This window comes from Botryllus schlosseri, chromosome 9 (genome assembly GCF_051294905.1).
Source record: "Botryllus schlosseri isolate E-star chromosome 9, Bs_hap1, whole genome shotgun sequence".
Lineage (NCBI taxonomy): Eukaryota > Metazoa > Chordata > Ascidiacea > Stolidobranchia > Styelidae > Botryllus > Botryllus schlosseri.
In genome coordinates this window covers 20,976,946-21,004,317 of record NC_137244.1, presented here as the reverse complement: position 1 = coordinate 21,004,317, position 27,372 = coordinate 20,976,946, and the positions used below count along the sequence as shown (strand labels likewise).

Genomic DNA, 27,372 nt, shown 5'->3' with positions numbered 1-27,372 from the left:
ATTAATTTTAGTAACACTATATCAACATCATCGAGTTGCGCGAATGGATTTACATGTGGTCTTGTGGTTTTAATCGAAGTATACAGCACGGTCTAATGTAGAGTCGTCTCTACTGTACAGCAACTCGGTAATCGAAATGCATTAAAATTTAAACAAGGATCTTGTTTCGTCGCACCAAAAATATGTTTACTATCGCGATACTCTGCACAGGCCGTGTAAATCCTTTTCACACTCGTAATAGTATACCAACAGCTACCGGCGACAACGTTTAACAATACCAACAACACTAAACATACGATACCTACCCAAGTAAAATTACCATTTTCACCTAGAGGTCGGTCGTTACCCGAGTAGAAATACCATTGTCCTTTGGAGATTTATCGTTTACCCAGTGTAACAAACCCCTTTTCCTTTGGAAATATATTTTTTCTCTGGTTAACAAACCTTTTTCACTTGGAAATATATTTTTTCTCTGGGTAACAAACCTTTTTCACTTGGAAATATATTTTTTCTCTGGTTAACAAACCTTTTTCACTTGGAAATATATTTGTTCTCTGGGTAACAAACCTTTTTCACTTGGAAATATATTTTTTCCCCGGGTAACAAACCTTTTTCCCTGAGCAACAAACCATTTTCACTTGGTGGTCCGTCGTTTACCCGAGTAAAAATATCATTTTCTTTTGGAGATCCGGCGTTTACCCAGTGTAACAATACATTTTCATTTGGAAAAATACTTTTACCTAGAGTAACTAATCATTTTCTCCTGGGTAACAAACCCTTTTCGTCTGGAAACTAGCATTTACCTGAGTACCAATACCGTTTTCCCTTGGAAATCTATCTTTTCCCTGGGTAACAATACCATTTTTGTTTTGAAAACTGACAACCACACCGGTCAATTTGATATTTTTTGTATATTGTTACAACAGACAGCGACAAAATATACACCAACAACGACTCCGATACATTTGTGTAATCGCATACTCACTTGTTCTGGTGCATCCCATCAAAATCGACGGTTAGCCACACACACACACACACACACACAATACCAATGCACTATTTCGATATGACTGCGATGTCCGGGTTCGTGCTTTAGATTTTCCAGAACCAATCCGTCTAAAGTTGTAATCCCCCGCCTTTGTTAACTGGTTGATACACGGATAACAATCTTCGGAAAATGTAGGAACGCATACTACCCATCGTGCTAACGATTCCAGGTTACTTGTGATTAATTTCCTTGCTCACCCTATACAGATTATACGTACAGCGATATGTAGTGGTAATCGGTTTGGTCAATACATATCGCCCCATTCAGTATGGAATTACAAACCCAATACAGGTCAGTTCATAACCGGATCCGGATATTCAATGCAAAGCGATAAAGCAGAACCAATGACCAAATGTAATTAAACATGTAGATTCACAACCCTTGATTTTTTTTTTTCGTGAAAAATGACAATACATATCGAATATATATTTTACGATGGTTCAACCCTGCCAAGTATTCACGTAAATGTGGTTTATGACATTACATACAATGTATCAGTGTATCAATGTTGGGTGTTTATGCACACATCGGTATGACCCATAGACAATATCATCATACCCTCCAGGACTTCGTTATTGCATCGTGAGGTCAATAAAATCAATCGGTGGCATAGACGACAGAAGGCTTGGAGATCCAATGTAAAATTCAGACAAACAAACGGATATATTTGTCCATCTTGGTTATTCACTCAACTACCATTGGTGCTCTCGATACAGCGAACGGTACAGTATGCAACGCATATCATTAGAGTGATATATCCGCAGATAAATATGGGGCCTGGCCACAATAATTGTACGACGCCGACAAATCGATGCACGCAAGGTGTGGTTGATAATAGTTGTTTCATGTGTCAAAGAGACAGCACTCTCTCGTAAAGGTTATCAGATCCCACAGAAACACACCTTGGATTACATTATCAAATCGATTTTAAACTTAAACCGAATCACTGGTGTTGAGAGTAGTGATATCCGATTTTTTGAATATTCATATCGACTTAGTGAACGATCGGTAACGACACTTATCATAAACATTATGAATATTAGTAATTCCAGTCGTATCTATCTTGTGTTGTTACAAGTTGCTAAAACCATCGAGTGAATCAGTGAACGGATAGTAATCTGGGTTAAATCTCGATACAATTATTGTGGCCAGGCCCCATATTTATCTGCGGATATATCACTCTAATGATATGCGTTGCATACTGTACCGTTCGCTGTATCGAGAGCACCAATGGTAGTTGAGTGAATAACCAAGATGGACAAATATATCCGTTTGTTTGTCTGAATTTTACATTGGATCTCCAAGCCTTCTGTCGTCTATGCCACCGATTGATTTTATTGACCTCACGATGCAATAACGAAGTCCTGGAGGGTATGATGATATTGTCTATGGGTCATACCGATGTGTGCATAAACACCCAACATTGATACACTGATACATTGTATGTAATGTCATAAACCACATTTACGTGAATACTTGGCAGGGTTGAACCATCGTAAAATATATATTCGATATGTATTGTCATTTTTCACGAAAAAAAAAAATCAAGGGTTGTGAATCTACATGTTTAATTACATTTGGTCATTGGTTCTGCTTTATCGCTTTGCATTGAATATCCGGATCCGGTTATGAACTGACCTGTATTGGGTTTGTAATTCCATACTGAATGGGGCGATATGTATTGACCAAACCGATTACCACTACATATCGCTGTACGTATAATCTGTATAGGGTGAGCAAGGAAATTAATCACAAGTAACCTGGAATCGTTAGCACGATGGGTAGTATGCGTTCCTACATTTTCCGAAGATTGTTATCCGTGTATCAACCAGTTAACAAAGGCGGGGGATTACAACTTTAGACGGATTGGTTCTGGAAAATCTAAAGCACGAACCCGGACATCGCAGTCATATCGAAATAGTGCATTGGTATTGTGTGTGTGTGTGTGTGTGTGGCTAACCGTCGATTTTGATGGGATGCACCAGAACAAGTGAGTATGCGATTACACAAATGTATCGGAGTCGTTGTTGGTGTATATTTTGTCGCTGTCTGTTGTAACAATATACAAAAAATATCAAATTGACCGGTGTGGTTGTCAGTTTTCAAAACAAAAATGGTATTGTTACCCAGGGAAAAGATAGATTTCCAAGGGAAAACGGTATTGGTACTCAGGTAAATGCTAGTTTCCAGACGAAAAGGGTTTGTTACCCAGGAGAAAATGATTAGTTACTCTAGGTAAAAGTATTTTTCCAAATGAAAATGTATTGTTACACTGGGTAAACGCCGGATCTCCAAAAGAAAATGATATTTTTACTCGGGTAAACGACGGACCACCAAGTGAAAATGGTTTGTTGCTCAGGGAAAAAGGTTTGTTACCCGGGGAAAAAATATATTTCCAAGTGAAAAAGGTTTGTTACCCAGAGAACAAATATATTTCCAAGTGAAAAAGGTTTGTTAACCAGAGAAAAAATATATTTCCAAGTGAAAAAGGTTTGTTACCCAGAGAAAAAATATATTTCCAAGTGAAAAAGGTTTGTTAACCAGAGAAAAAATATATTTCCAAAGGAAAAGGGGTTTGTTACACTGGGTAAACGATAAATCTCCAAAGGACAATGGTATTTCTACTCGGGTAACGACCGACCTCTAGGTGAAAATGGTAATTTTACTTGGGTAGGTATCGTATGTTTAGTGTTGTTGGTATTGTTAAACGTTGTCGCCGGTAGCTGTTGGTATACTATTACGAGTGTGAAAAGGATTTACACGGCCTGTGCAGAGTATCGCGATAGTAAACATATTTTTGGTGCGACGAAACAAGATCCTTGTTTAAATTTTAATGCATTTCGATTACCGAGTTGCTGTACAGTAGAGACGACTCTACATTAGACCGTGCTGTATACTTCGATTAAAACCACAAGACCACATGTAAATCCATTCGCGCAACTCGATGATGTTGATATAGTGTTACTAAAATTAATTATTACCTATTTACACAACATAAAATAACAATTCATGTCGCAGCAGGTTTCTTGAACTCGTGCTTGATGAAACGAATGGTGACAAGTAGGCTTTGAGTGAAAAATAATTATTTAGAGTAGTGACATTTTGTGACCAACGAATGTAAATCGATCATGATATTACAATATATGCTTTCGTCAACATACCGACTTGGCGTAGAAACACTTTCACGTTTTTTGAATAACTGGATTCTCGAGACTTGCTACTTGTACGATGTATCGTTGGTGTGCAAACTATAACGGTCATTTTGTATGATAGTATGTTTTAGTTGTATTGTTGTGAGGACAACCATGTGATGACTCAGCGCTTTTCGTTAGCAAAGTAGGTTGATTTGTTTGTAAGATGTAAGCACCGTGCTAGAAAACATATGTACTCTGTTGTTGGAGTAGTTGATTTATTGTTATGACATGGACATATCCTGAAGGCTTGGTTGGTTTGTTGTTTTACGAAAGATGAGGCGACCTCGGTGTCGTAAATTGTGTTAACTAAACTCGTATGGATACCGCAATTGTGCTGGACTTACACCACCAATCATTGTACAGGTTTGTAGCATGAGCGAATATTTTCGTGTAACATGAATATCTTTCGTATACACTTAGTATGAAATGAGATGTGTGGAACAATAATTAGTGTCGTACAAAGTGTTGTGTTTGATTGCTTACTTTTTATCAATGTCTATGTGATGTTAAAAGACGACTGAGTTTTCATTTACATTAAGCGGAGAAACTCATGTAATAAATTTTACTCATTTGAAAATCGACTCGCGTGAAAATACCGATTAACAGTATCAATATGAGCAGTATGTTATTTTTCGCGATATGCAACCAATCTTCTAAGCATAACTTGTCAAAATTTATCGTGTCATAGAAAAGTCGGCTGTTACGAATTCGAAACAAATGTACTTCGGTTATCACGACAAAGGGAATTGAGATCAACGCAGTATTTCGGAAGTGAATGTGTATCGTTTGGTATGTTCAGCAATCACTAAATGATAAAAATATGAAACTGTGCATACAACTCGGTTAGGTAAACGATACAGTTACAAGTCGGATGTGATCTCGATTTACAGATGACAGCTTGATGATGTAAAGCTCAACCACTCCAGTGTGTGTGTTTATTGCAAAGTATTTGACACAAACAAAATATTGAACGTAGGCCCACCACTTGGTTTCATTACGAGGTGAGTGAAAATTGTTTTCTGTTGGTCAGGTATGATTTGCATTTAGAAAAACGCTCTATGCCGATTAAGCGACGCTGTTTAATATCATAATCCGATGACTGAGTGAAATTTCCTTATGGTTTGATTTAGCGAGTTAATTACCGGCGATTCAATCACATACAAGTAAGATCTTTTACGGGATGAGTATTGTGACAACATATACTTTGACGAATGACAATGGGGAGAAATTTCCGATTTCTTTGGTCGTGAGCGTTCTACAAATATTTCCGGCATACATTTAGCAAGCAACCTACAATATTCTTTTGTTATGGTAATGACTTTCGCAAGTTTGGTTTTATGATTACAATTACTTATTTAAATGATAATTTATGATCACTACTTTGAGTAACAATACAAACACATTTTGTAGATTTCAGTGTAGCGCCTATTGCGATTTTGTTAATGCTATGAGTTTTGTGTATTACTCAAGTCTAGTAGAATAGGATGCGTCCAGTAAAGATATTCCAAACGAAATTGTTGTGTCATCTTTAGTCTTGGTTACTGGAAACAACTACATTTGTAAAAATATTTTCTGATATCCGTAATACACAGAGTGATTTGTACCAACACGGAATATCTTTCAAACCAAGAACATTTCAGACAAGTATAGTTTTACAAATCAATATGTTAATAACCACGGCGGTGAAAAGTTTGTTGCTGTCATAATAACCTTTACCGCAACGCCGGGTCTAATTAACGCGAATAATTTAATAATCAAGTCATGATCAACTATTACATATGTCAAATCCATGTGTCAATCCTTATGTTTACAGCATGATAACTTTCAATGTAATACCGGTGTTCGATCGTATAAAATGAATTCTTAACTACGTTGGTCAGACATTCAAATATCATATACTCAAAACATATGTTAATCTCAAGTCGCCGACACCGAGAAGTAATTACTTTTGTCTTACAAAATATACCACATAGTAATTTCTTTGTCTTGCGGAATAGTAACGACTTTTACAGTTGAATAAAAGTACGAGTTGGTGGACTATGAATACAACCGAACTTGCTATGGATTTTGGATTGTGGTGATTACTCGCGTAGTCTTGTCTACTTTTCATAAGGATACTTTTTGCTTTGGTTGGGTAAGTTACAAACGGATTGACTTGACAAGGTTTTTTGTATTTTACTCTTTTGTGTATGGGAAGATGTTAAAATGTTGAGACGTAATACTATTTCCGTTCACTCGATTACAACAAAAAAAAAATAACCCGATAGCTTGTTCAAGGTTTCGACAAATAGATTGAAATATTCCAATTTAACTCATCGCGTCACAAGTCGATCGCGGTATGCACAAGTGGTTGTCAAGTTAGAAATATTTACAACAGGTGCTATTTCATTGAATGATTCTATTGTGTGTAGTAACACATTAAAATATCGCGATAGTATTTACTGAAACTGACAAACGGAAAACTCAGTCGTGAATAGAGTTGTAAGTTTCAAGGATTGTTTCAAAGTATAATCTTGAAATGTGACTGGATCAAAGTTAGTAGTCATGTTTGTCAAAGTCCAAATATTTCATTTTGGATTATCTGGATTTACCTTTAGTACATCCCGCGAATGGATTCCGATGCGGTACTATAACATTTTTGATAATAATGACTCAAGGATTTTCAATCAACAATACTGGAATTTTTTGGTAATGCTAGAGTTGCCAAATGATTAGTTGCGTGTTTTTGTTAAGTGTTTGATTTCAAGTTAATAAAGACAATAACTGTGTAATGCACATACTTGTGATTCTTGATTCTTGTAGAGTTATAGTTGGTATTGATTCTATAAGTGTGAAAACAGCGGCGAATGTGCGAATAATTCGATGCGGCTGAAAGTCGGCGTCAGTAATATTCGGGTTACGTTCGATTCAACAAAAACGCGTTAAGGGATTTGTCAAAGGATTAAAGTTGTACCGATTTAAAACATTCAGATACGAATCGACTTGATTTGTGTAGTAAGTTTCATTTCAAGTTGATAAACTAACACATTGATTGAATATTTTCATGGATCTTATCACGCAACTAAAGTCAGCCGCTATTCTGGAGGCGTGAAACATATAGCGATCGCAGGCGAGTGACAAATTGTCGGTTTTCCAATCACCGCCTGCGACGGTTCTGTGACAAACTAATTACCGAAATATTACCTTGTGGGCGGGTATGAGGAATTGCTATGTCTGAAGTATTATCCGGTGAGTGGTCGTTGGATTTTAAAATTATATCACACCCTTTTGAATAAGCGTTCACTTCACAAAGGATTAGGGTTAGAGCGGAAATAAGTGACAATTTGTCGCTATTCAAGTTACCGCGGTCTGTTATTCGTTACTTGTTAAATCTTACCAGCGATATCAAGTTCTGTGACAAACTGATTACTAAAATTTCACCGCGTGAGCGATCGGTATGGTTATGACACCAAGTCGTGAAAGATGGTTATGACCGAGACATTATCTTGTCAGCGATCGCGGGGTTTTGCAAACTATTTCACAGCTATTTGAAGTGTTAATTCGTGAGCGTTGTTATTGTTGATATTCGAATCACCGTCTACGCCGGCTCTGTGGTAAACTAAATACCAAAATATTACCTTGCAAGTGATTCCTAGACTTAGCAAACTATTTCACACCTTTTTTTGCTGAAAGTACGACATACCGCCCGCAGTCTATACCGAAAGTACGAATCACGACCGCACCCATAAGACGCAATAGCCGCATGCGACCCCCGCCGTAAGAAATAAGTGCCGCTCGCCACTCCGGGTTTCGTTTTAGCATCAATAGCCGCTCGCCACCTCCGCCATAAGACGCAATAGCCGCATGCGACCGCATCCATAAGAACACATGGCGAGTCACCACAGATCCCGTAAGAATACACGACAGGCGAATCACCGTCACCACCTATAGTAAAAAAGGCGAGTCACGACCGCCGCGGTTGGCCGTGAAACAATTCAGCGCGCAGGTCATTCGAAATATAGGTCGCACTGCTTAATCCTCACAACAAGCCACGTTTCCGTCTGCGCGGTTATTGTTGGTGACTCGTGCATATTCAACACCACGCGAGAGATACCTGAAAGTGCGAATCACCGCCACGTCCGTAAGAACACATGGTAAATCACCACAGAACCCGTAAGAATACACGACAGGCGAATCACCGCCACCGCCTATAACAAAAAAGGCGAGTCACCAACACGAGTTTTCGCGGTGAGTCACCGACGCAGCCTATACCTGAAAGGGCGAATCATGACCGCATCCATAAGAACACATGGCGCATCACCGCCGAGAGGGGGGTCTAAAAAGGCGCATCACCACCACGAGTTTTCCAGGCGCGTCACCGCCACACCCATAAGAACCCCATTACGATCTGCGACCGATCGACTATACTACTGACCACTGTTGAAACTTTCTGGAGAAACGGCTTGAAATATATTTCCCGCTTTTTAGAAGTAGTATATATATTTCTCTTTCAATTCCCAGTATGATACTTTGAGTTCTAATTAGTTTCAGTTCTTTTGTCTGGAGAACATAGATGTTGAAGTATAAAAGCAAGTGTACGGCAATGCCTCTGTTTGCCGAATATAAAGCTACACTACATAACATTTTTTACGATCAGTCATATTTTGATTAATGTGTACTAATCGCGCAAATTGGAAACACCGCATCCGACACCACTTCTCCGTGTTGCTCTTAGACCAAACTACGGGCCTATAATATGGGATGGGCGCCATACCATGTTATTTTCTAAATCGGGGTGTTCGAGTAAACAGAGGATTAGTATCGCATCCCATATCAATGCCCTCATTTTCATCCCATGATGTGGACGAACGCTTATGCTGTCGAAAATTTATACCTCCTGGGATGCATCAATATGAATCATGCTCTGCACCTTTCGCATAGCTCAATTTGCAGCTTTTGGTAGTCTATGCGAACGAATTACACTAGTTTTCACAACTGCTTTCTTACTTGAGTAGATTTAAAGTCCGTCAATTCTTCTTCAAGTAGTTTAGGCTGCTTTTAAAAGGGCTACTACTACTCGTAATTGAGTGTTTTTTTGCGTTGCTACTTCTACTTGAGTGGCTTTCTTGTCTACGGTGACCACCGCTGCGTAAACCGGGGAAAATTTAAAATGCTGCTGAAACAATAAATACAACATTAGGTTCATGGTCATTGGTAATGTAGACAAAGCCAACGTAGCGGAAAATAACACGGAAACAGCGGAAGGCCCAAACTTACTTAGGTGAACGTGAAACATTCGGCCAATTACGAATGTAGACACTATATAGGCATTGCAGAGGCAGTCACCCGGCCCTATTTAGCGGAAATAGTGGAAGACCAGGGTTGTAATGACTCGAGTCATGACTCGACTCGAGTCCGACTCGAGTCACGTTTTTCAGATGAATGGACTTGACTCGAGTCATTTTCTCAAATTACGGAAATGACTCGACTCGACTCGAGTCAATTTGTGTATTGACTCGACTTGGACTCGAGTCATTGTGCATTACTCGAACCGAGTCATATGACTCGAGACTCAGACGGCCAAGACCGACCTTTCATTGTAATTTCGAGGAATAGTAAAGTAATCACACTATTTTGATTTCGTCTATTGGTACTGGTACTTGAAAATGCGCCCAGAAATTTCTAAAAATGACGAAAATTAGTATATTGTCAATGTGAACCATTCGATATCACTAAACAGAGTTACAAAAAGTGGATTTAACAAGCCTTTAACTGGAAACTGGGCAGTCAACATAATGACTTTGACTCGACTCGAGTCATAATACCATGACTCGGACTCGACCTTCTGCTCGGTGACTTGGACTCGATGGTGAATTCAAAATGACTCAACTTGACTCGAGTCAAAACTATCAAATTGAGATTGACTTTGTGACTCGGAGCATTGTGACTTAGTTACAACCCTGCGGAAGACCCAAGCTTACTATGATAAGTCAAATTGGCCTAAGCCTTATGCAGGGTTGTAATGACTCGAGTCCTGACTCGACCCGAGTCAGACTCGAGTCACGATTTTCTGATGACTCGACTTGAATCGAGTCATTTTCTCAAAATACGGAAATGACTCGACTCGACTCGAATTGCGCATGACTGGAACCAAGTCATATGACTCGAGACTCAGACGGCCAAGACCGACATTTCATTGTAATTTCGAAGAATAGTAAAACAACCAGCCTATTGTGATTTCGTCTATTGGTACTTTAAAAATGCGACCGGAAACTGTTAAAAGTGAAGAAAATCAGTATATAATAAATGCGAGCCCTTCGATATCACCAAACAGAGTTACAAAAGTGGCTTTAACAAGACTTCAACTGGAAACTGAGCCGTCAACACAATGACTTGGACTCGGACTCGAGTCATAATACCATGACTCGGACTCGAACCTCTGCTCGATGACTTGGACTCGGACTTGACTCGGTGGTGAATTGAAAATGACTCGACTTGACTTAGTCAAAAGTATAAAAGTGAAATTGACTTGTGACTCGGGGACTTTTGACTTGGTTACAACCCTGGCCTTATGCAGGGAATAGTGGAAGCGGAAAATTAAAATTATGACTTTTTTTAAAGTGTTCTCAGGGGACGCCAAAATGTCCTATATTTTGAGAATTTTGCTTAAAGATACAGTAAATCAGCACTGAAGTAACGCTCCGGCGGCTATTTCGGAAGCTGAGCCGGAAAGTTGACCTTTTTTATTTTGGTCAACCAACGGAATAGTATATTAAAATAGCGTGTTTTGGGGAGTCGAGACGAAATCATGACCTCTTTTTCTATCAACCAACCACAAAGTCGGGGAAAATTCACCATTTTTTCATAATTTCACTCCAAAATTGTAAGTCGGAAAATTTTGAAAAAGTGTCCTCTTTTCACATTTCCAAAATATGGTAACCCTGGCGTGTACTCAAAGGTATGGCGTGTAGTAGGGATGGCGTGAACCTCTGAAAGGTTCAGGTTCGTGTGAACGCGAACCTTTTTGAAAGGTTCTGTGTGAACGCGAACGTGAGCGTCATGACGTCACCTGACGTCATATCACTAATTCCAACCCTTCATGTTTAACTTTATATTCGTTATTTGATTCAAGATAAATGGCCGATTAATCTGTCCTTCACCCAGTTAGCAAAATGTAATGACTTTGCATCATCATCATCACTCATAATTCGAAAATTCAATTTGACTTGAATCGTGACTTGACTCGTGAATTGACTTGACTTGACTCGACTTGACTCGAGTCACCTCCAAAAAAACTAGTGACTTGACTTGACTCGAGTCACCTTTGAAAATCGATTGAATTGACTTGACTCGAGTTAAAATGTGCAATGACTCGAGATGACTCGTGACTCGAAGGTAGTGACTTGATCCCAACACTAGATGATTAGGGTATGATACTCGAATCGATCCGTATCCAACATATTGTAGCAAAACTCAGTGTTGGCCACTTCAGAAAAATCAATAGCCTGAAAAAATTGACCCAGTGAAAATAGAATTTTCGGCGGTCTAGCCTGAATGTAGGCTACGTCAAATCAGAAAGGACCTCAAATTTTAACGACAGTGAAATAATCAAGCGATCTATTTACATATAGTACCAAATATTCCCAGTAAAAAGTTGGTTGCACGAAAAATCGAAAAAACTTGCAAAAATTTGCATGAAAAATCGAAAAAACTTGCAAAATGTTTCGTGAATACTCGTAAAAGTTACAAAAAGTTACATGAAAAAAATTGAGAAAAGTTGCAATATAAGAATGCTCCAAACAGCTTAAAACACCATACTACATAACTTCTGAGTATTTATGAAGCGCTGCCGGAAGCTGTAAAAAAGTTGCAAAAACTTGCCCTAGTAATAATATCTGCAATTATCAACAATATTGACTAAATTTAGTCATTGATTCGAAATTCTGTCGCTCTCCGTGCGACCAAGAAATACACACTGACTCCCCTGCGGATAGTGGTAGAAAGGTCGGTCGTATATAGTGTGGGGAGGTCTGCAATCCCCCCCCCCCCCCCCCCATAAGTTTGGTTGATTGTCCTGTGGGGGTTCCAAGACCAACGTCGCTTGGGGGATGAAGAAGTGCTGTTTCGGTCCTGGCCATGACGATTAAATGTGGTAGATTTTTGTCTATTATTGTTTATGTAGCATATATAAGGGTTCGGCAGGATGGTAAAGTTTAGAGCCATCAAGCGTAAATATTTCGTCCATTTCAATCAGGAATTTGGACACCCTAACTGTAACGGCGTACCTTCTAGTTAAAATACGGTGTGCTACGAGTCTACGACTAGTTATCATGATAATCGTGTTACGTGAAGAAAAATCGGGTACATTCTACATCGGGAAAGATCTATGTTTTCGTGGTTGCATCAATATTGGTTGCGCGCAACCACACACGAAACAGGTCAAAGTACGATGTTATACTTACCCGATAGTGTAGTTGTTGTTGTTTATTGAAAAAAAAATTTGCCGCTTATCGCCTGTTGGTCTCTTGCACCACGGTCAGTAATTCCGTAAGAAATGAAAAGCAGTCGATGATGGCGTATACGTACGTATACCCGATCGTGTAAGTTGTCTTATAGTGTGTAGCCAAATCTTTTGTGATGGGTGGTTTAATTATTCTGACCAACAGAACATACACTAGATTTTGATGGGAATTTGGTGCTTTGCACACCGATACTACAACTTGGAATTGATTTGATTGGTCGGTATGGGACTTTGTTCGGTATTATTATTATTTTTTATAAATTATCATGACAAGAGCGAATGACCTTCGATCATGTATCGGTCTATGTTACACCCAGTCTGGCTCTTTGCGCAGATTGAAGACAACAGTATTTTTAAATATTCCATTCATGTCAAGTGAGACGATACAATTGAATTGTCGGATGAAATGATTATCTCGTCAACGCGACACCCAATCGCACCTTTTGAAAGGAGGTATTCTAGGCAACGACTATCATCATGTCTGACGTGTATCATCAACAAAAAAGTCTATACGTGAGCTAGTTGCGCGTCAAATAGAACAACACTAACGACGTATTTCGATTTAGCGGGCCTGATGTATAGCAGCAGAATGCCAGCCAGGCCCTACCGATTCGGGATCAAGATTGATAGGCCAAAAACAGATTCACTTGCCGATAAAGCATTGCAGATCGAGGCAAATCGTGCAAAGCGTTATGTAGGGGAATTAAACCAAGAATTAAAACTGCCTACACCAAGAACTCCGGCAGTGTTAGCATATCTTCGTTGGTTGGACAAGATGGACGCTTGGCACAGGAAGTCAGGAAATATACACCAAGCTGCGGCGAGATTGCGCGACACGCAGGATTTGTATTCATGGAATGCCGGCTTCGGTGAGCCCATCGCGCTGCCGAGAATACGAAAGCACCCAAACCCAGAAAAATATTATAGCAAACAAGTTGAAGGTAGATATTTAGATCAAAAGTTGTTGAAATCTGTTGATGCTCGAGACTACGAAGAGGTGATAAAAAGAAAACGGATGGCTAGGCGCGCCAATATTGGAATGAATGCGGAAGGTACAGGCGTTGCAGCATCGTCAACCAGCAAGTCTTCAGGAAGTGGCGATGATTCTAATCGAACAAAGTTTTATATTCATGCTATGAATAATTTCAAGTATTGGCCATCGGAACTGTATGAACCACCAATTCATCACACCAAGTATTCATTCGGATCTCAGTTCCGCCCCGGCCGCGCAGGAGTCGTAACGGACAGAATATATGCCAGACCGCGTGCAAATAAGCACTACTGGACCGAGTTCCAACTAAGACAAAATCCAATTGGTTCTGGCAATACGCTAACTGGGAAAGTGTTAACAAACTAACGTGAGAGCGATATCGTAGTAAATTACTGCCCATTGTGCCCGGTGTTCAATCTTTATTATAATTATCATCAAGTGGCACCACTTACTGTATACGCGTGTCAAATTTATTGCATGGCCAGTCCTAGAAGTGATAGCCTACATCATGTACTGTACACTGTACAGTACACTAATACATAGGTATATGGGTCAATTGGCAAACCATTCGGAGAATTTAAGAGTATAATAGGCAGGCAACTTGCAATATACATTTCGGGATTGGAAACGCCGTAAAAATATACTACATATAGGCTATATCTCTCGGCTGGCAAAACGGACAGACGTGGTGAACGAGGAAAATATATCGAGGTAGAGGAACATGAGCTCCTTCGGATCTAGCAGCACTTTCAAAGGATAAGCTGTCGGCGATGTTAAGAAATTTGAAAGGCAGTACATATAGCTTGAATGCAAACCTATAGTAGGCTTACCATACGTCCTCTTTTAAGAGGATTTGTCCTCTTTTTTGACTTTTTTGAAAGTGTGTATTTCGGAGGGAAAAGTGGTGATTTCAGCTCTGAGCGAAAAGAAGACCTTTTTTTTTTTTTTTTTTTTTTTTTCTAGTCATCCACCTAGCAATGTGGAGTGAAAAACGTGTTTTTGAGCTCTGAGCGGAAGTGATGACTTTTTTTTTTTTTTTTTTAGTCAACCGATCATGAAGCGGGTGAAATTTACCTGTTTTTGAGAATTCTTCTCCAGTTTTGCTTGTCTGAAATTTCTGAAAAAGTGTCCTCTTTTTTCATTTCCGAAATATGGTAAGCCTACCCTATAGGTACATGCTAATTCTGCGGAGCATTTCGTTCGTATTGTTTCGGTGAGGACGAGGTAGTTGAGTTTCTAAAAGTATTATATCTATAAAGCACCACCATCTATTAAAGACGGGTAAACGTGCCCTTACACCTTAAATATAGAGTAAAATCCGACGCGATGTCAATGGTTGCTTCACTACATCATAATGGCTTCATTGTGATGTCGCGTAGATCCGATTGCTGAATTCGTGGCCCCGGAATTTATATTGTCCTATTCGAATATGGCATTTATTGAAGGGTCGCGACTCAGTCCCTAAAACTTATAGATAGGCCTATCTCAAACTTTGGAGACGCCTCGCGACATCAAACATGGAATATTGTCACCACAAACGCAACAGCAATATCTTGTTTTGGCTACAAGCGTAAAAGAAACACGAATAACGTAAAAATTGATCACACAATTTGCATACAGTTCGATATTTTCCATTAAGTGCATTAGTAATTTTGTATCAAGTACTTTCGTTTCAAAGCCTCAAACCTGTCCTTAACATGAAAATACACAACATACTCTTCCTTCATCAAATGATTACGTAATTTTTCTTTCGATTCATCCGTGAGAATTTCATTTCTCGTGGTGAAGAACTTGCTTCGACGGTCGCTGGCATGACTTTCCCACTCATCTATCGCACCCTTGAAGTATCCAGGGAGCAATACTTCCAGAAGAAGTAATGTGGCTTCAAATTCCTCGATCAATCCGATAAAGAGGTATTCCTCATCAATGTGCTTTATAGCGAGCGATGCTCTTTTTGGATTATTTCTTTCCTGGCAGATTGGAAAGCCTAGTCCGCAAAAATACATGCCCGTGTAGAACATCATGTCGGTACTGCAGCGACCAACTTCGTTCATAACGCAATCATTGATATCTTCCAACTCTGACTTCAGTCCGCCTTTAATGCTCCCGCCTGCATCACCATATTTTATGTAGTTGTAATGAGAGGAAAACCTGTCTATGGGCTCTCGGATCATATTAATATAATGCGGGAGCCGGACACCAGCTTTCCTAAAGTCTAGGTAATGAATATGTCGATTATAAAACAACGGAGGCGACTTTGCGCCTAAGGATCCAATTTCAGTATACCTTTCCATGATAGATGGTCTCTCATGACCGGTGTCTGGGGAGCTCATGACCTTGAAATCGTTAGATTTTCCCAATCTGCGCACTATATTAAGAAGAGACCTGCTTCCACATTTTCCAACTCGGTTGTAAAATACAATGCGATCACGTCCGTCACTAGTGAGCAAACTCGCTGCAGTTTGGTTGATTGAGTATTTCCTGTGTCTCCACGAAAAGATCTTCAGAAACGAACTGTTTCGGGGGCGGGTCAGTGCCACGAAAAAGAGAAGCGCAGATAGGCTGCATACAGCAGTGACGAAGCGAACCCGTCTCCCCTTCATCTAAGAACACATCTGCCCGACATCACAAGAGATAGAGCCGGCTGCGGACTTCTACCGCGCGTGCGGCTAAACGGATTTAAGCCGGCTGTCGGACTTAGCCGCCTCAAGGCATACGCGCGCCGAGTCTTGCTAGGCAAGTAATTCGATATGGTAAAATGCGGCATTCTTCCACCTCAAAAGCATGCGATCGACATAAACAAATCACGTTAAGATATAAGGATTGAACATATTCTTATCGATTGCGGTTTATTGTTCTCCGGAATTCGAAATGTACCCAATACACATAAGAAATTACTACACAACCGTAAATTACCGAGTAACTGCTGCCAGGATACGAATTCAGATATTGGGACAAAAATATCAGAGTTCCTACCGAAAAATGTGGATGGCTCAGATCATTACCGACCAGCCCAATTGGACAGGCATGGTGTCAAGATGCCTTACAAAGCATTCCGCTTAATAATGTAATAATATGCTGGGCATAAGTTTGAAAGGTCTTGTTTTGGATGCGATGCAAATGCATAAAATGCCTTGTTGTCGCTGATTAGTCGAAGTGTGATATTTTGAAATATTTAAACCATGGTTTTCAAATGAACTTTGATGAAGATCACCATAATGACTGAACCTTTTATAGGACAGAAGCACCGATATGTGTTTCAAGTCATAGAAAAACTTACAAAATATATCAGTTCCAGCCCAGATCGTATGAAACATTTATATAAAGGCAACAAGGAAAGAACCCATTGCCAAACATACAAAAATAAATTGAAACATCAGTGTTGCACTAGAGTTAGAAATAATGTGCAACAATAAAATATCTACACTATGAAACTACACGCAGGGCCATGCACATAAATCAGAGTACTTGAAGCTCAGTCCAACACGGTATCAAATTTCCTTTTCACTTTGGTTAAGGCCTTAGTGTTACCAAACGAATAGTAAAACTTGAGTCGGTCAGAGGATCCATAACACATGTTGACAAAAGTGACTATGCGACTGCCGGCCTTCATATTGCCGACATTGCATATTCATTCCATTGCTTACACCGCCAGCGTTCTACAGAGGTGGTCAACAAGTAGTCAGCGTTGCCACCGAATTAGAAGAAACGCCGTCAATTTCTACTCCATTGCACGGAGAAAGAGCGATTCCCAAGTTATCTCATGCAGATGTAGAAAATACAAGGTCGGAAAAGTACTCTAGCAGTTTGAAATAGTACAGTCAATGGGAGGTAGCTACATCTGAAATTGCATCACTGACCACCTCAGGTTCTCTATACCTCGACCCTCTATAAGAGATACCAAATCAGTCACGGGTTGTACTCATTGGGCCAAGCCCCAAGCACTCGATTTGGCCCAGCCCCGAAAACGAACAATCGCACGAACAGATACAGGAAATGGAAATAAAATGAAAGAGCAAACTAATAGATTTATGCATTTGTGGACGATGCGGTTTCGCTCCGCCACATCATATCATCAGTATTCAACACTGATAACAATTAAACTGCAACATCTCAGTAATGTTCCGGTTGACAAAGAAGTAAATCTCTCTCTCTCTCTCTCATTAGAAAAAATGATATACTATTTGTACATATATTAATGAAATTTTTCCAACCGTCCAAATCAGACGAGGATTAGTAAGTTTTGCATAAAAGTTAGGCTTGATATGCAGTTCTATTAATTAACTGAGCAAACAGAGTATTTCCTAAGACAGTGGTTTTCAACCTCGGCGTCGCTTTCCTTTCTTCTGGGGGACCTTTTCGACCTGTTTTTTTAGTAGTCCGCTTCCAAAACAGGTGATGAGTAGGTGTGCAGGTTGATGAGCACCATTTTTTAAGAATCAGCTTACAAAATTTAGAAGAGGGTCGCGGACCATTTTCAAGTCTGAAATTGGGTTGCGCCCATTGGGAACCACTGCTCTAAGATATTGATAGACCATCTAGAAAGAACTCGTCTGTCGGATGTTCAGGTCACCAAGTCCTTGTCCTCGGTTACGCCGAAAGTTGAAAATTGAGCGAGACTATCAGACAAACACTGCAGTATCCCGCGTAATTACACACGGCCAAACAAACAAGGTCGCGATTCCGTGCTCTTTGCACCGAGAATGACGACTGTGTCAAGCGCGAAAAGTCACGGCCTCCACGAAGGTCGATTCATGATCGACGAATGTCCGCTCGCTGTCGATCTGGCTGTTCTAGGAGTTTGTGCGCCACTAGGAGGCAGTCTCGGCGGTCTGGATATGTCTAGTCCAGGAACGCTGTCATCGGTCCGTGTTGTCCTGTAAGATAAATAAATGGTTCATGCAGTAGATAGCGGGTAGATATGCGTATGGACCATGGCCGTGATCCGAACGCAGCCTTCAAAGCCACAATCTCATGACTTGGACCAACAAATAATTTGTGCATTCAACACACTGTGGGTTACGGAAGAAGTAGGGGACCAAGTTTGTTTCTAGGTCACGACTCGAACATGACTCGGCTCAATCACACTCTTGTCTACAGCGGTGATCCGTAACGCACTACTCAAGAAAGTGGTTTATTTTCAAACCACTGGTAGAAAATACTTTTGGGATATGTGGAATGTCAAAACAAATGATCGAAATATCCCCATATTATAGCAACAAAATATATGTATTTTTGAACTGCATCTCTTTGTAGAGTCATAATGTCACTCATTAGTCAACTCCCGTTAACCGCTAAAATTATGAGGCCTCTTTGACTGATTCTACTTTCTGTAACTACTTAATTGAGTTTTGCCGACCTCTCATTTCACTTGAAGTAGTTTTGATCACTACTTCTGCTGCTTGTAATTCAGTATAAATTTATAGCGTTACTTCAACTTCTTCTTGATTGCCAACGCTGTACCTTGCCGAGTCGGGCCGTCGAGAACCCCCTCTTGCTGATAGCGGCACGCTGGTCCCTGTAGCGGAGAAGAAATCGTTCACTTTTGTCCTTGTCTCGCCCACATTTTGCAGCGATAGGGTAGTTGCGGGCCTGCCTGTAAATTGGAAATGGCGTTCTGGATGCGGTTGATACGTGCTGTAGAAACCAATTTGAACTAAGAAGGTAAAAGTAATTGATAGAGTTAAGATGTGGACTGCAACGTAATTTCCTCAATTATTCGATTCAAACCAAAAGTTTATGACAACCTTTGCATGAGTGTTTCTTCACATCAACTAACCCCGAGAATTTTACGCTAATTTGCAAGCCTTCGACGAACCCCAAATTTTCGCCGAGTCATAAGGACAAAAATCTCATTGCACATCTAATATATTACTATTGAATACCTGTGAGCTGTGACCTAAATGAACTGTGCATCAAAAGCAGTGTCAAAAGAACAATACCATTAAATTATGATTCTCATACAAAACAAGAATATTAAGAGCATATTTGCTGCATATCAGTGTGTGCCTTAACCTCCGCAGCCACTGCTTTACAATGATCACAGGTTCGTGAAACTGGAACACAAAATATACTGTTATTAATATTTGAAGCGACGGTGTTATCATGAAACGATCACAAAAAATATTTCAGTCGTCCCTGAACGTAGCCGCGGCATATACATACTTCCCCCCTTTATAAGGTCATCATTAGGGCGAGTTTTTGCAACTTTTACAACTTTTTTTTACAGCTTCCTAAATACTCGTAAGATATGTAGAATGCTGTTTAAGCTGTTTGAAGGAATCTTACAGTGCAACTTTTTGCAACTTCATTTTTCATGCAACTTTTTGCAACATTCTGCAACTTTTTCGATTTTTCATGAAAGTATTTTCGATTTTGGAGAAATACACGGCCAAATTCGACTGAAACACCGTAAATTAGCACCGAAGTAACGCTTTTACGGGTATTTCGGGAGCTGAGCCGGAAAATTGCCTTTTTTTTTTGTCAACCGAGCAAAATTTTTTCAAAAATAAATGCAACTTTCTACGGATTTAACTGCAACAGAAACTTGCCCTAGTCATCATATATTCCGACAGTCTCAGATCAAGTGTGAATTTTCACTAATGACTCGATGGCGAGTGATAACTCGACCGTGAGATCAATTCAATATCGCTTGGTCATCACAGACATGAAAAATTTACGTGTTTTACGGTAGTCTCAGATCAAGTGTAAATTGTCACTAATGATTCGATGGCCGAGTAAAAACTCAGCCGTGAAATCAATTCAGTATCGCTTGGTCATCATAGACAGAAAACATCTTCCTACAACACACCCAAATTACTAATAGCAAGATCGTAACGAGAAGAGACTAAATTACTTGATGTCGATGATGGAGATGCAGGTCTTCTCCAAAAATACCGTCCAGGCGTGGTCACTCTGCTCGAAAGACCTTCGAGCGAATTTGTCCTCTGTATGGGACGGTCATTATTCTTCGATAGTCCGGCTAGCTTTAATGCATTTCGTACGATAGTATCAGGATCATGCTCGTCTGAAAATGTAACAGAAAACACAGGGCATAAAAACATATTATAAGATAGATGGGTTCCTTTATAATGTCACACTAGTGAAAAACTGGTGTGGACCATGTGACGCAGAGGGGCTACCAGGACACAGTTACGCCCCTGTTACATTTAGATACAAGCACAGTTTGAAAGGCTATTAGAATGAGAAAAAAGGCAATTCTTGGCATTTTTTTACAAACAACACACAAATTTGCATTCCAAGAAAAAAGAATGTGTGAAAAGCATAGTTCAAGTTGAAAATAGAACCCTTACACAAAAATATCGTAACTTGCTAACTTACCCGATGATCCATCGTTTGCACCATTCTCAATACAGAAGTCAAGTTTTGTTGGTGGTAGGTTGCCATTATTAGCTCTGCCCTGGCTGGTCTTACTAGAACTCTGTGGAGTGTTAATCGTAGAGCCTGACCTGGCTTTTATCACAGGAGTATACCGCATGTCGTTTGCTTCAGTATCTGCCTAAAACAGATGTTAAACATATGATACACCGAATATAACAGCGATATCAACATGAAGAAGCCTTGCTGCTTGAATAAAAGGTATCCCTTGAAGATAAAACACTTGACAGTACAGTATTTACACAACCTACTCGGTATGTCTCTGTGTTATTATTCTTTCAAGCGTTAACAAACAATCTATTGTCACCGCCGAGAAAGTAGTAGTGGATAGTGTTACAATTTTTGTGTTTTTTTACCTTCACTTCTATCTTCTTCGAATCAATCGTCATATCTGATTCAACAGTAGCCAGGGGTGGAGACCATGTAGCTTGCGGTTGCTTATATGCATTATTGTCACGGGTAACCAAAGGCGGACTTGATTGTCGGGGTTTACGTGGTGTACCAAACAATGTCTCATCCACATAAGACGGGACTTGTTTCTTTAGTCTGTAATAATATCACATGGATAGATGCCAGTATTACATTATCATTTCATGATAGAGATATAGAAATTAAACAATAAATGGTAACAAACCTGTACTTGTTTCTTGGTGTGGTAGGCCGTCTAGGACTGGAAGGCTTTGTATTCTTTGTTGCAGAATCTAATAAATATAATACATACAATGTAAAAAAAGATTGAAATTTTCTCATTACAGTATCTTAATAAGCTTCAAAGTTAGATAAGGTTTAGGATCATCATGAAGATCTATCATCGAAATACTAGATAGTACGCGAAATTTTGATATAGCATAACTTAACATGTGATATCGAGACTTTATTGTTCATTCACTAAAATATTAATTAAATAACTAAAAGAATTATTTATTGTATGCGAATATACATAGGCCTAATTCGAACAAAGTGCAATCCAATGCACACCAATTTAGTGTTGTCATACCTTTTCCATCATATGGAGTCCAAAGCAAGGGCGACCCATCTTTTCTCGGTGATGTAACCCATGGCGGATCCCAAGAAACGTCACCGGGATTTATCCGCAAAGTGTCTTTTTGGGCCACATGGCGTGCGGGAGACCCAAATAACGTTTCATCAACATCTGAACTATACGATCTAGTTCGATACATGTTATGTTTACGAATTGGTGTAGTAGCCCGACTTTTTGCCAACGCTTTTTGCGTAGAAGCTGACATTTTGCAAGATATTATGATATATCAGTTTATATATGGTTTCAATGAAAGTCTGTGATATCGAGAAAGAGATATTGATTCAGATCTCCTCGTTTGACTTTGCGATATCGGCTTCCTCTTGAGCTTTCATTATTTCCTGGGCTTCTTTCTGCATTTTTTCCATCTTTTCAAGGCTCACAGATTTCAAAGGCATTATCTTGGGCTTGCACAAAACAACAGCTGGAGCATCTTGTTGATATAATTCCCCTTGCTTAGGCAAAACTTCCCGGATAGTAGAGGACATATTTGTATTGAATACTGCTGTAAGAAGAATAGCACAATGAGAAACATCCACATTATGAAGACATATTAGCAATAGTTTGTAGTTGGCTAACTTGGCTAAGACATTTTCTGGACTCATGTTTCAAGCATCGGTCATGATAAACGTGACTTGAATCAAGTAGTATAGAATGCCTCAAGTCATGCTCAATCACTCGAGCACAAGTCAAGTCAATAAACATGGTGACTCAAGTCGAGTTAGAAGTGAATTCGAGTCATCGAAAAATTGAGACTCGAGTCATTACAAACCTGGATAGGTATCTAGTCAAATTTTACTCGCAGCTACAATAAAAACAAAGTTTGTGGAACATACTATGCAATACCAAATCACTGATTTACATGACTCATTCCATTATAATTTAGCAAATTTCTTTCTTTACATTTGTAATGCATGCCCTCAGAATTGTCCAATATTTACAAATTTTGTTCTTTTTTGAATTCCAAGTAGATTAAAAAAAAAACAATTGAAAAATTTTCCAACGGCTCAAAAGATAATGTGATTCAAAGCTCTCTTGTCACTAGGTGGCGCTGCATGCAAAAAACCTTAAAATTGGTATTTTTTGCTTTATTGATGGTGGAGAACCAATTAAAATGTGTAATTATACAATTCTGGGGCCAAGGAATTACAAAAAATCAACTTTGTTGCTCTGAACTCAATGAAAAAAAAGTAATGGATGAAAAAGAAATGGGGGGGGGGGGGGGGGCGGACTTGAAAATCCATGTGGTGTTCCGTTTCCACAAAAAAATGCAAAATGTACTTTAAAGCAGCATGGTTGATATAAAATTGGATTTTCGAAGTGCAATCTATTCTTTAATAAAATCTCAAAAAAAATTGTCAATTTTGAATGGCATTATCTTTCGAGCCGTTGGAAATTTTTCAATTGTTTTTTTAATCTACCTAGAATTAAAAAAATAACAAAATTTGTAAATATTGGACAATTCTGAGGGTACCGGTATGCATTACAGCCCTTGCTAAATTATAATGGAATTAGCCACAAGCGAGTCATTTATGGATCAATAAATTGTATAACTCTATAGGCCAGGGGTCAGGGGTCACCAACGCGGTGCCCGCAGGTGACAGGTCGCCCGTTAGCACCTGATGAGTCGCCCGTGGTGGCAGTAGCAAATATTGAAATGAGAGCTCTAAAGGTCGGAGTGGAAAAGGGTTCGATGTGAACAGAAGTTGAACATGGGGGGTCAGTCAACCCAAATGAACATGCAAACACAGTTTGTTGCTCGTCTTGGCTCATGCAGATCCGAAACGGAATGCACTTAATATCCCCGAGCAGCGACGCGGAGATGGGCGCCCAGTGCAATAACGCAACTAAACTCGGAGACGGTGACCTGATTTAACTTAGTAATTTGATAATTTAGGAATGGAAACCCTGCCCATTGCTCTGGTCAAATTGAAGAAGTAGAAGTTCAAAGTGAAACGGGTAGACGACAGTGTTGGGATGACTCGAGTCATGACTTGACTCGAGTCACCTTTATCGTATGACTTAACTTGACTCGAGTCACTTTGCTAAAATGACTTGACTTGGCATATCAAAAATGTGGATTGACTCGTGACTCGGAGCAAAATTCACGAGTCAATTTCGAGTCATCAAGCAAACGATGTCGATAAAAATCATTGTGTCTTGCATATGTTCGGATTGTACGTGAAACGCTGGTGTAACCCATGAGAACGACCAATCATTCAATGATCGTGCACGTTTTTACTGAGCCTCCATTGTTATCTCAGAAATTAATTGACTGCAAATGAAGTGATCGCTGTCGTAACCAGTAATCTAATAGCAAAATGTGTATTTCTGTTTTCTGTTCTTAACTTGACCAAACCTCTTGTTTTATTGAAATTGAATTCCAATATAGTTTATATAGTCCTCAAACCATTGGCGCAGGCTAGAATTGTATCATATCAGTTTGTAAATCGGTATTGGGTAATGTATTGCATCTTATCAATTCGTTTCTCTATTTAGACTGGTAACTATAATCCGAGGCTATGCAGTTACTCACGTAGTTTAGCATTTCTACGTATATATGTGAGCGATAAACCGCCTTCTTGAGTTTATATTTAACTCTATATTCGTTCATAGGTCCAGAATTAATGACCACTCAGTCTGTATTTCAGACAGCTAGCAAAATGCAATGATGTAAGAATGCCTCATACTTAGAAAAGGCAACTTGACTTGAATTGTGACTTGACTCGTGACTTGACTCGAGTCACCTCGAAAAATCGAGCGACTTGACTTGACTCGAGTCAAAATCTGCAATGACTCGTGACCTGAAGGTAGTGACTTGATCCCAACACTGGTAGACGATGGGAGTAACTGGTAGCCCTTCGCATTAATCAGTACCCAATGACTGAGTAGCTGTTGGTTTCAAAGAGGTTGGTGACCCATGATATAGGCAAATCTCAATGCATGTAGCTACGTTATTTATAATATTACATTTTAATTACAATTGTATCTCTCTTTGCCAATTAGGAGTGACGGAGAAGAATGTATATTCAGTATCAACATGATAGAAACTGGAATGGATTGAATATGACATAGTTATTCTCTGCTAAAGGTTACCGGTGAACTCGGCCCATGACGAACTCGGCCTATTGAACTCGGCCCATGACGAACTCGGCCTATGACGAACTCGGCCCATGACCAACTCGACGAACTCGGCCTATGACCAACTCGGCCTATGACCAACTCGGCCCATGGTGAATTTGTTAATAAAAGTTATTATAAATGTCGTGAATTGTATTAATTGTGTGGAGACAATGGTGAATTGGTGGTGATGGACATGTCGTATGAATGTTATTACCAATGGGGGCAGTATCGTCATGGAATAGGGCCTAGACAGAAAAAAACCTCCTTGCACCAACTCAACTATTAATGTGAATTATATTACATAATTATATTATTATCAAGTGATTAGCTTAGGGTTATGATTAGGGTTAGGTTAGGGTTAGGATTAGGTTAGGTTATGATTAGGGTTAGGTTAGGATTAGGGTTAGGTTAGGGTTAGGTTAGGATTAGGGTTAGGTTAGGATTAGGGTTAGGTTAGGATTAGGGTTAGGTTAGGATTATGATTAGGGTTAGGGTCCAACACTTCCAAATTAACCATTTTCTCCGACAAATAATACAATTTACGACGTTTATAATCATTCATACTAAGAAATTCCCCACGGGCCGAGTTGGTCATAGGCCGAGTTTGTCATGGGCCGAGTTCTTCATAGGCTGCGTTCTTCATGGGCCGAGTTCATCATAGGCCGAGTTCGTCATGGGCCGAGTTCGTCATGGGCCGAGTTCACTGGCAATCCCCACGTGTTATGACGGCGGCAAGTAAAACTTCAAATTCTGAGAATTGCAATACTGCCCTCCCCCAGCATTCGTACGACATGTCCATCACTCCCAAATTAACCATTTTCTCCGACAAATACTACAATTTACGACGTTTATATTCATTAATACTAAGAAATTCCCCACGGGCCGAGTTGGTCATAGGCCGAGTTCGTCATGGGCCGAGTTCAATAGGCCGAATTCGTCATGGGCCGAGTTCACTGGCAATCCTGCTAAACAATCAGGATCAACCTTTCCGCCTGATGCTCATGTCAAATTGGCGTCAGTTCCAGTGATGCTGAACAGTAAACTATAAACAAGTCACTCAAAAGTTGGTGAGCACTTATAAAAAACATCAATCATACGTGCATTATTATATATTCCAAGTGTGTTTGTAGCTTGCGGTCAATTCGGAAAAAATCGTTTTCGCATAGGCTACTCGAAAGCTTTTTCTTCCCAACACCAGCAACAAATATCGTTCTGCGAAAGTCTGACTTTGTTATTCTTTTGTGAAATTAAGGGGTCACTTTCTCGCGATGGCCGTATTCTACACTTGACCCAAATAAAGACATGCCAGATGCCAGGAATGCAGCATTTTTGTCGGTCGCCATAATCTCAAACTATACAATACTAGTGCTGAAAAGTGAAGACAACTTTATCAAATTACATCTTTGTGATGACTAATTACACGCAAAATCCCAGCTGCCGCGTTTCGAAAAGATTGCGGCAAATCGAATCATAACCGAAACATCACATTGAAACAAAATTCGAGCCTGGAAGCCGTTGCCACCAATGCATTGATGGTTAATAGACCATGACGGAAAAGTGCTTAAGCCATGAATCATAGAGATCCGGTTCTCACATCCAGTCGGATTAACATTTGAACGATTTCTATCGTAGTCAATGCTCACACTATAATATCTTTCCACAGTGATAGTTTAATTTCAGATAAAAAATTGAGCAATAACTCCGGTTAGCAGGTTATACCATAGATTATAATATTCGGTAATAAGTTACATCGCGAAAACCAGGTCAGTTTCAGCTACGCTGTAAATTGGAATGGTTCAGTTCAGTTTTATTGTTATCAATTTTATCAGGGTAATACACCACAAGCTTGCGATGCTATGAAGAAATAGGAAAGTGTCGAAACGATTTGGAGTAGTCTTTGAAATCTGACACCACCTGGGCATAAGCGATGTATTTCGGTTTTCACGTTTGTACGTAGATATTTGCAACATATCACTGTAAATATAGTACGATTGAACGATATAAAGATTTCCTAGATTATTAGAAAATTTACGCTGCACGACGAGCCATGTAGGCATGTACCGTCTGTTATCAGCTGTA

The 27,372-nt window shown here is 39.6% G+C and overlaps 3 protein-coding genes across 3 annotated transcripts in view; 1 reads left to right on the top strand and 2 right to left on the bottom strand.

Moving 5' to 3' along the window:
* The window catches only part of LOC145446416 (argininosuccinate lyase-like), a 130,889-nt gene that overhangs the window by 10,947 nt on the left and 92,570 nt on the right, over nucleotides 1-27,372 (top strand). The window lies entirely within an intron of this gene.
* LOC145446429 (uronyl 2-sulfotransferase-like) lies at nucleotides 14,133-16,470 on the bottom strand. The gene is made up of 2 exons (XM_080324715.1): nucleotides 14,909-16,470; nucleotides 14,133-14,558 (listed from the first exon to the last, which is right to left on the bottom strand). The coding sequence occupies exon 1, from the start codon at nucleotides 16,334-16,336 to the stop codon at nucleotides 15,377-15,379; it is 960 nt and encodes a 319-aa protein (XP_080180841.1). The 5' UTR covers nucleotides 16,337-16,470; the 3' UTR covers nucleotides 14,133-14,558; nucleotides 14,909-15,376.
* Nucleotides 16,566-22,516, bottom strand: LOC145446428 (uncharacterized). The gene is made up of 7 exons (XM_080324714.1): nucleotides 22,129-22,516; nucleotides 21,766-21,832; nucleotides 21,488-21,677; nucleotides 21,075-21,252; nucleotides 20,590-20,760; nucleotides 19,197-19,329; nucleotides 16,566-18,610 (listed from the first exon to the last, which is right to left on the bottom strand). The coding sequence occupies exons 1-7, from the start codon at nucleotides 22,376-22,378 to the stop codon at nucleotides 18,463-18,465; spliced, it is 1,137 nt and encodes a 378-aa protein (XP_080180840.1). The 5' UTR covers nucleotides 22,379-22,516; the 3' UTR covers nucleotides 16,566-18,462.

What these genes read in the sequence shown, in the direction of transcription:
- LOC145446429 (XM_080324715.1), bottom strand. Translation starts at nt 16,336, where the DNA reads ATGAAGGGGAGACGGGTTCGCTTCGTCACTGCTGTATGCAGCCTATCT.
- LOC145446428 (XM_080324714.1), bottom strand. Translation starts at nt 22,378, where the DNA reads ATGTCAGCTTCTACGCAAAAAGCGTTGGCAAAAAGTCGGGCTACTACA. An exon ending in CGAAGAAGATAGAAGTGAAG is followed by an intron (nt 21,253 to 21,487) that starts GTAAAAAAACAC and finishes CATCTGTTTTAG; the next exon opens with GCAGATACTGAAGCAAACGA. An exon ending in TGCAAACGATGGATCATCGG is followed by an intron (nt 20,761 to 21,074) that starts GTAAGTTAGCAA and finishes TTACATTTTCAG; the next exon opens with ACGAGCATGATCCTGATACT.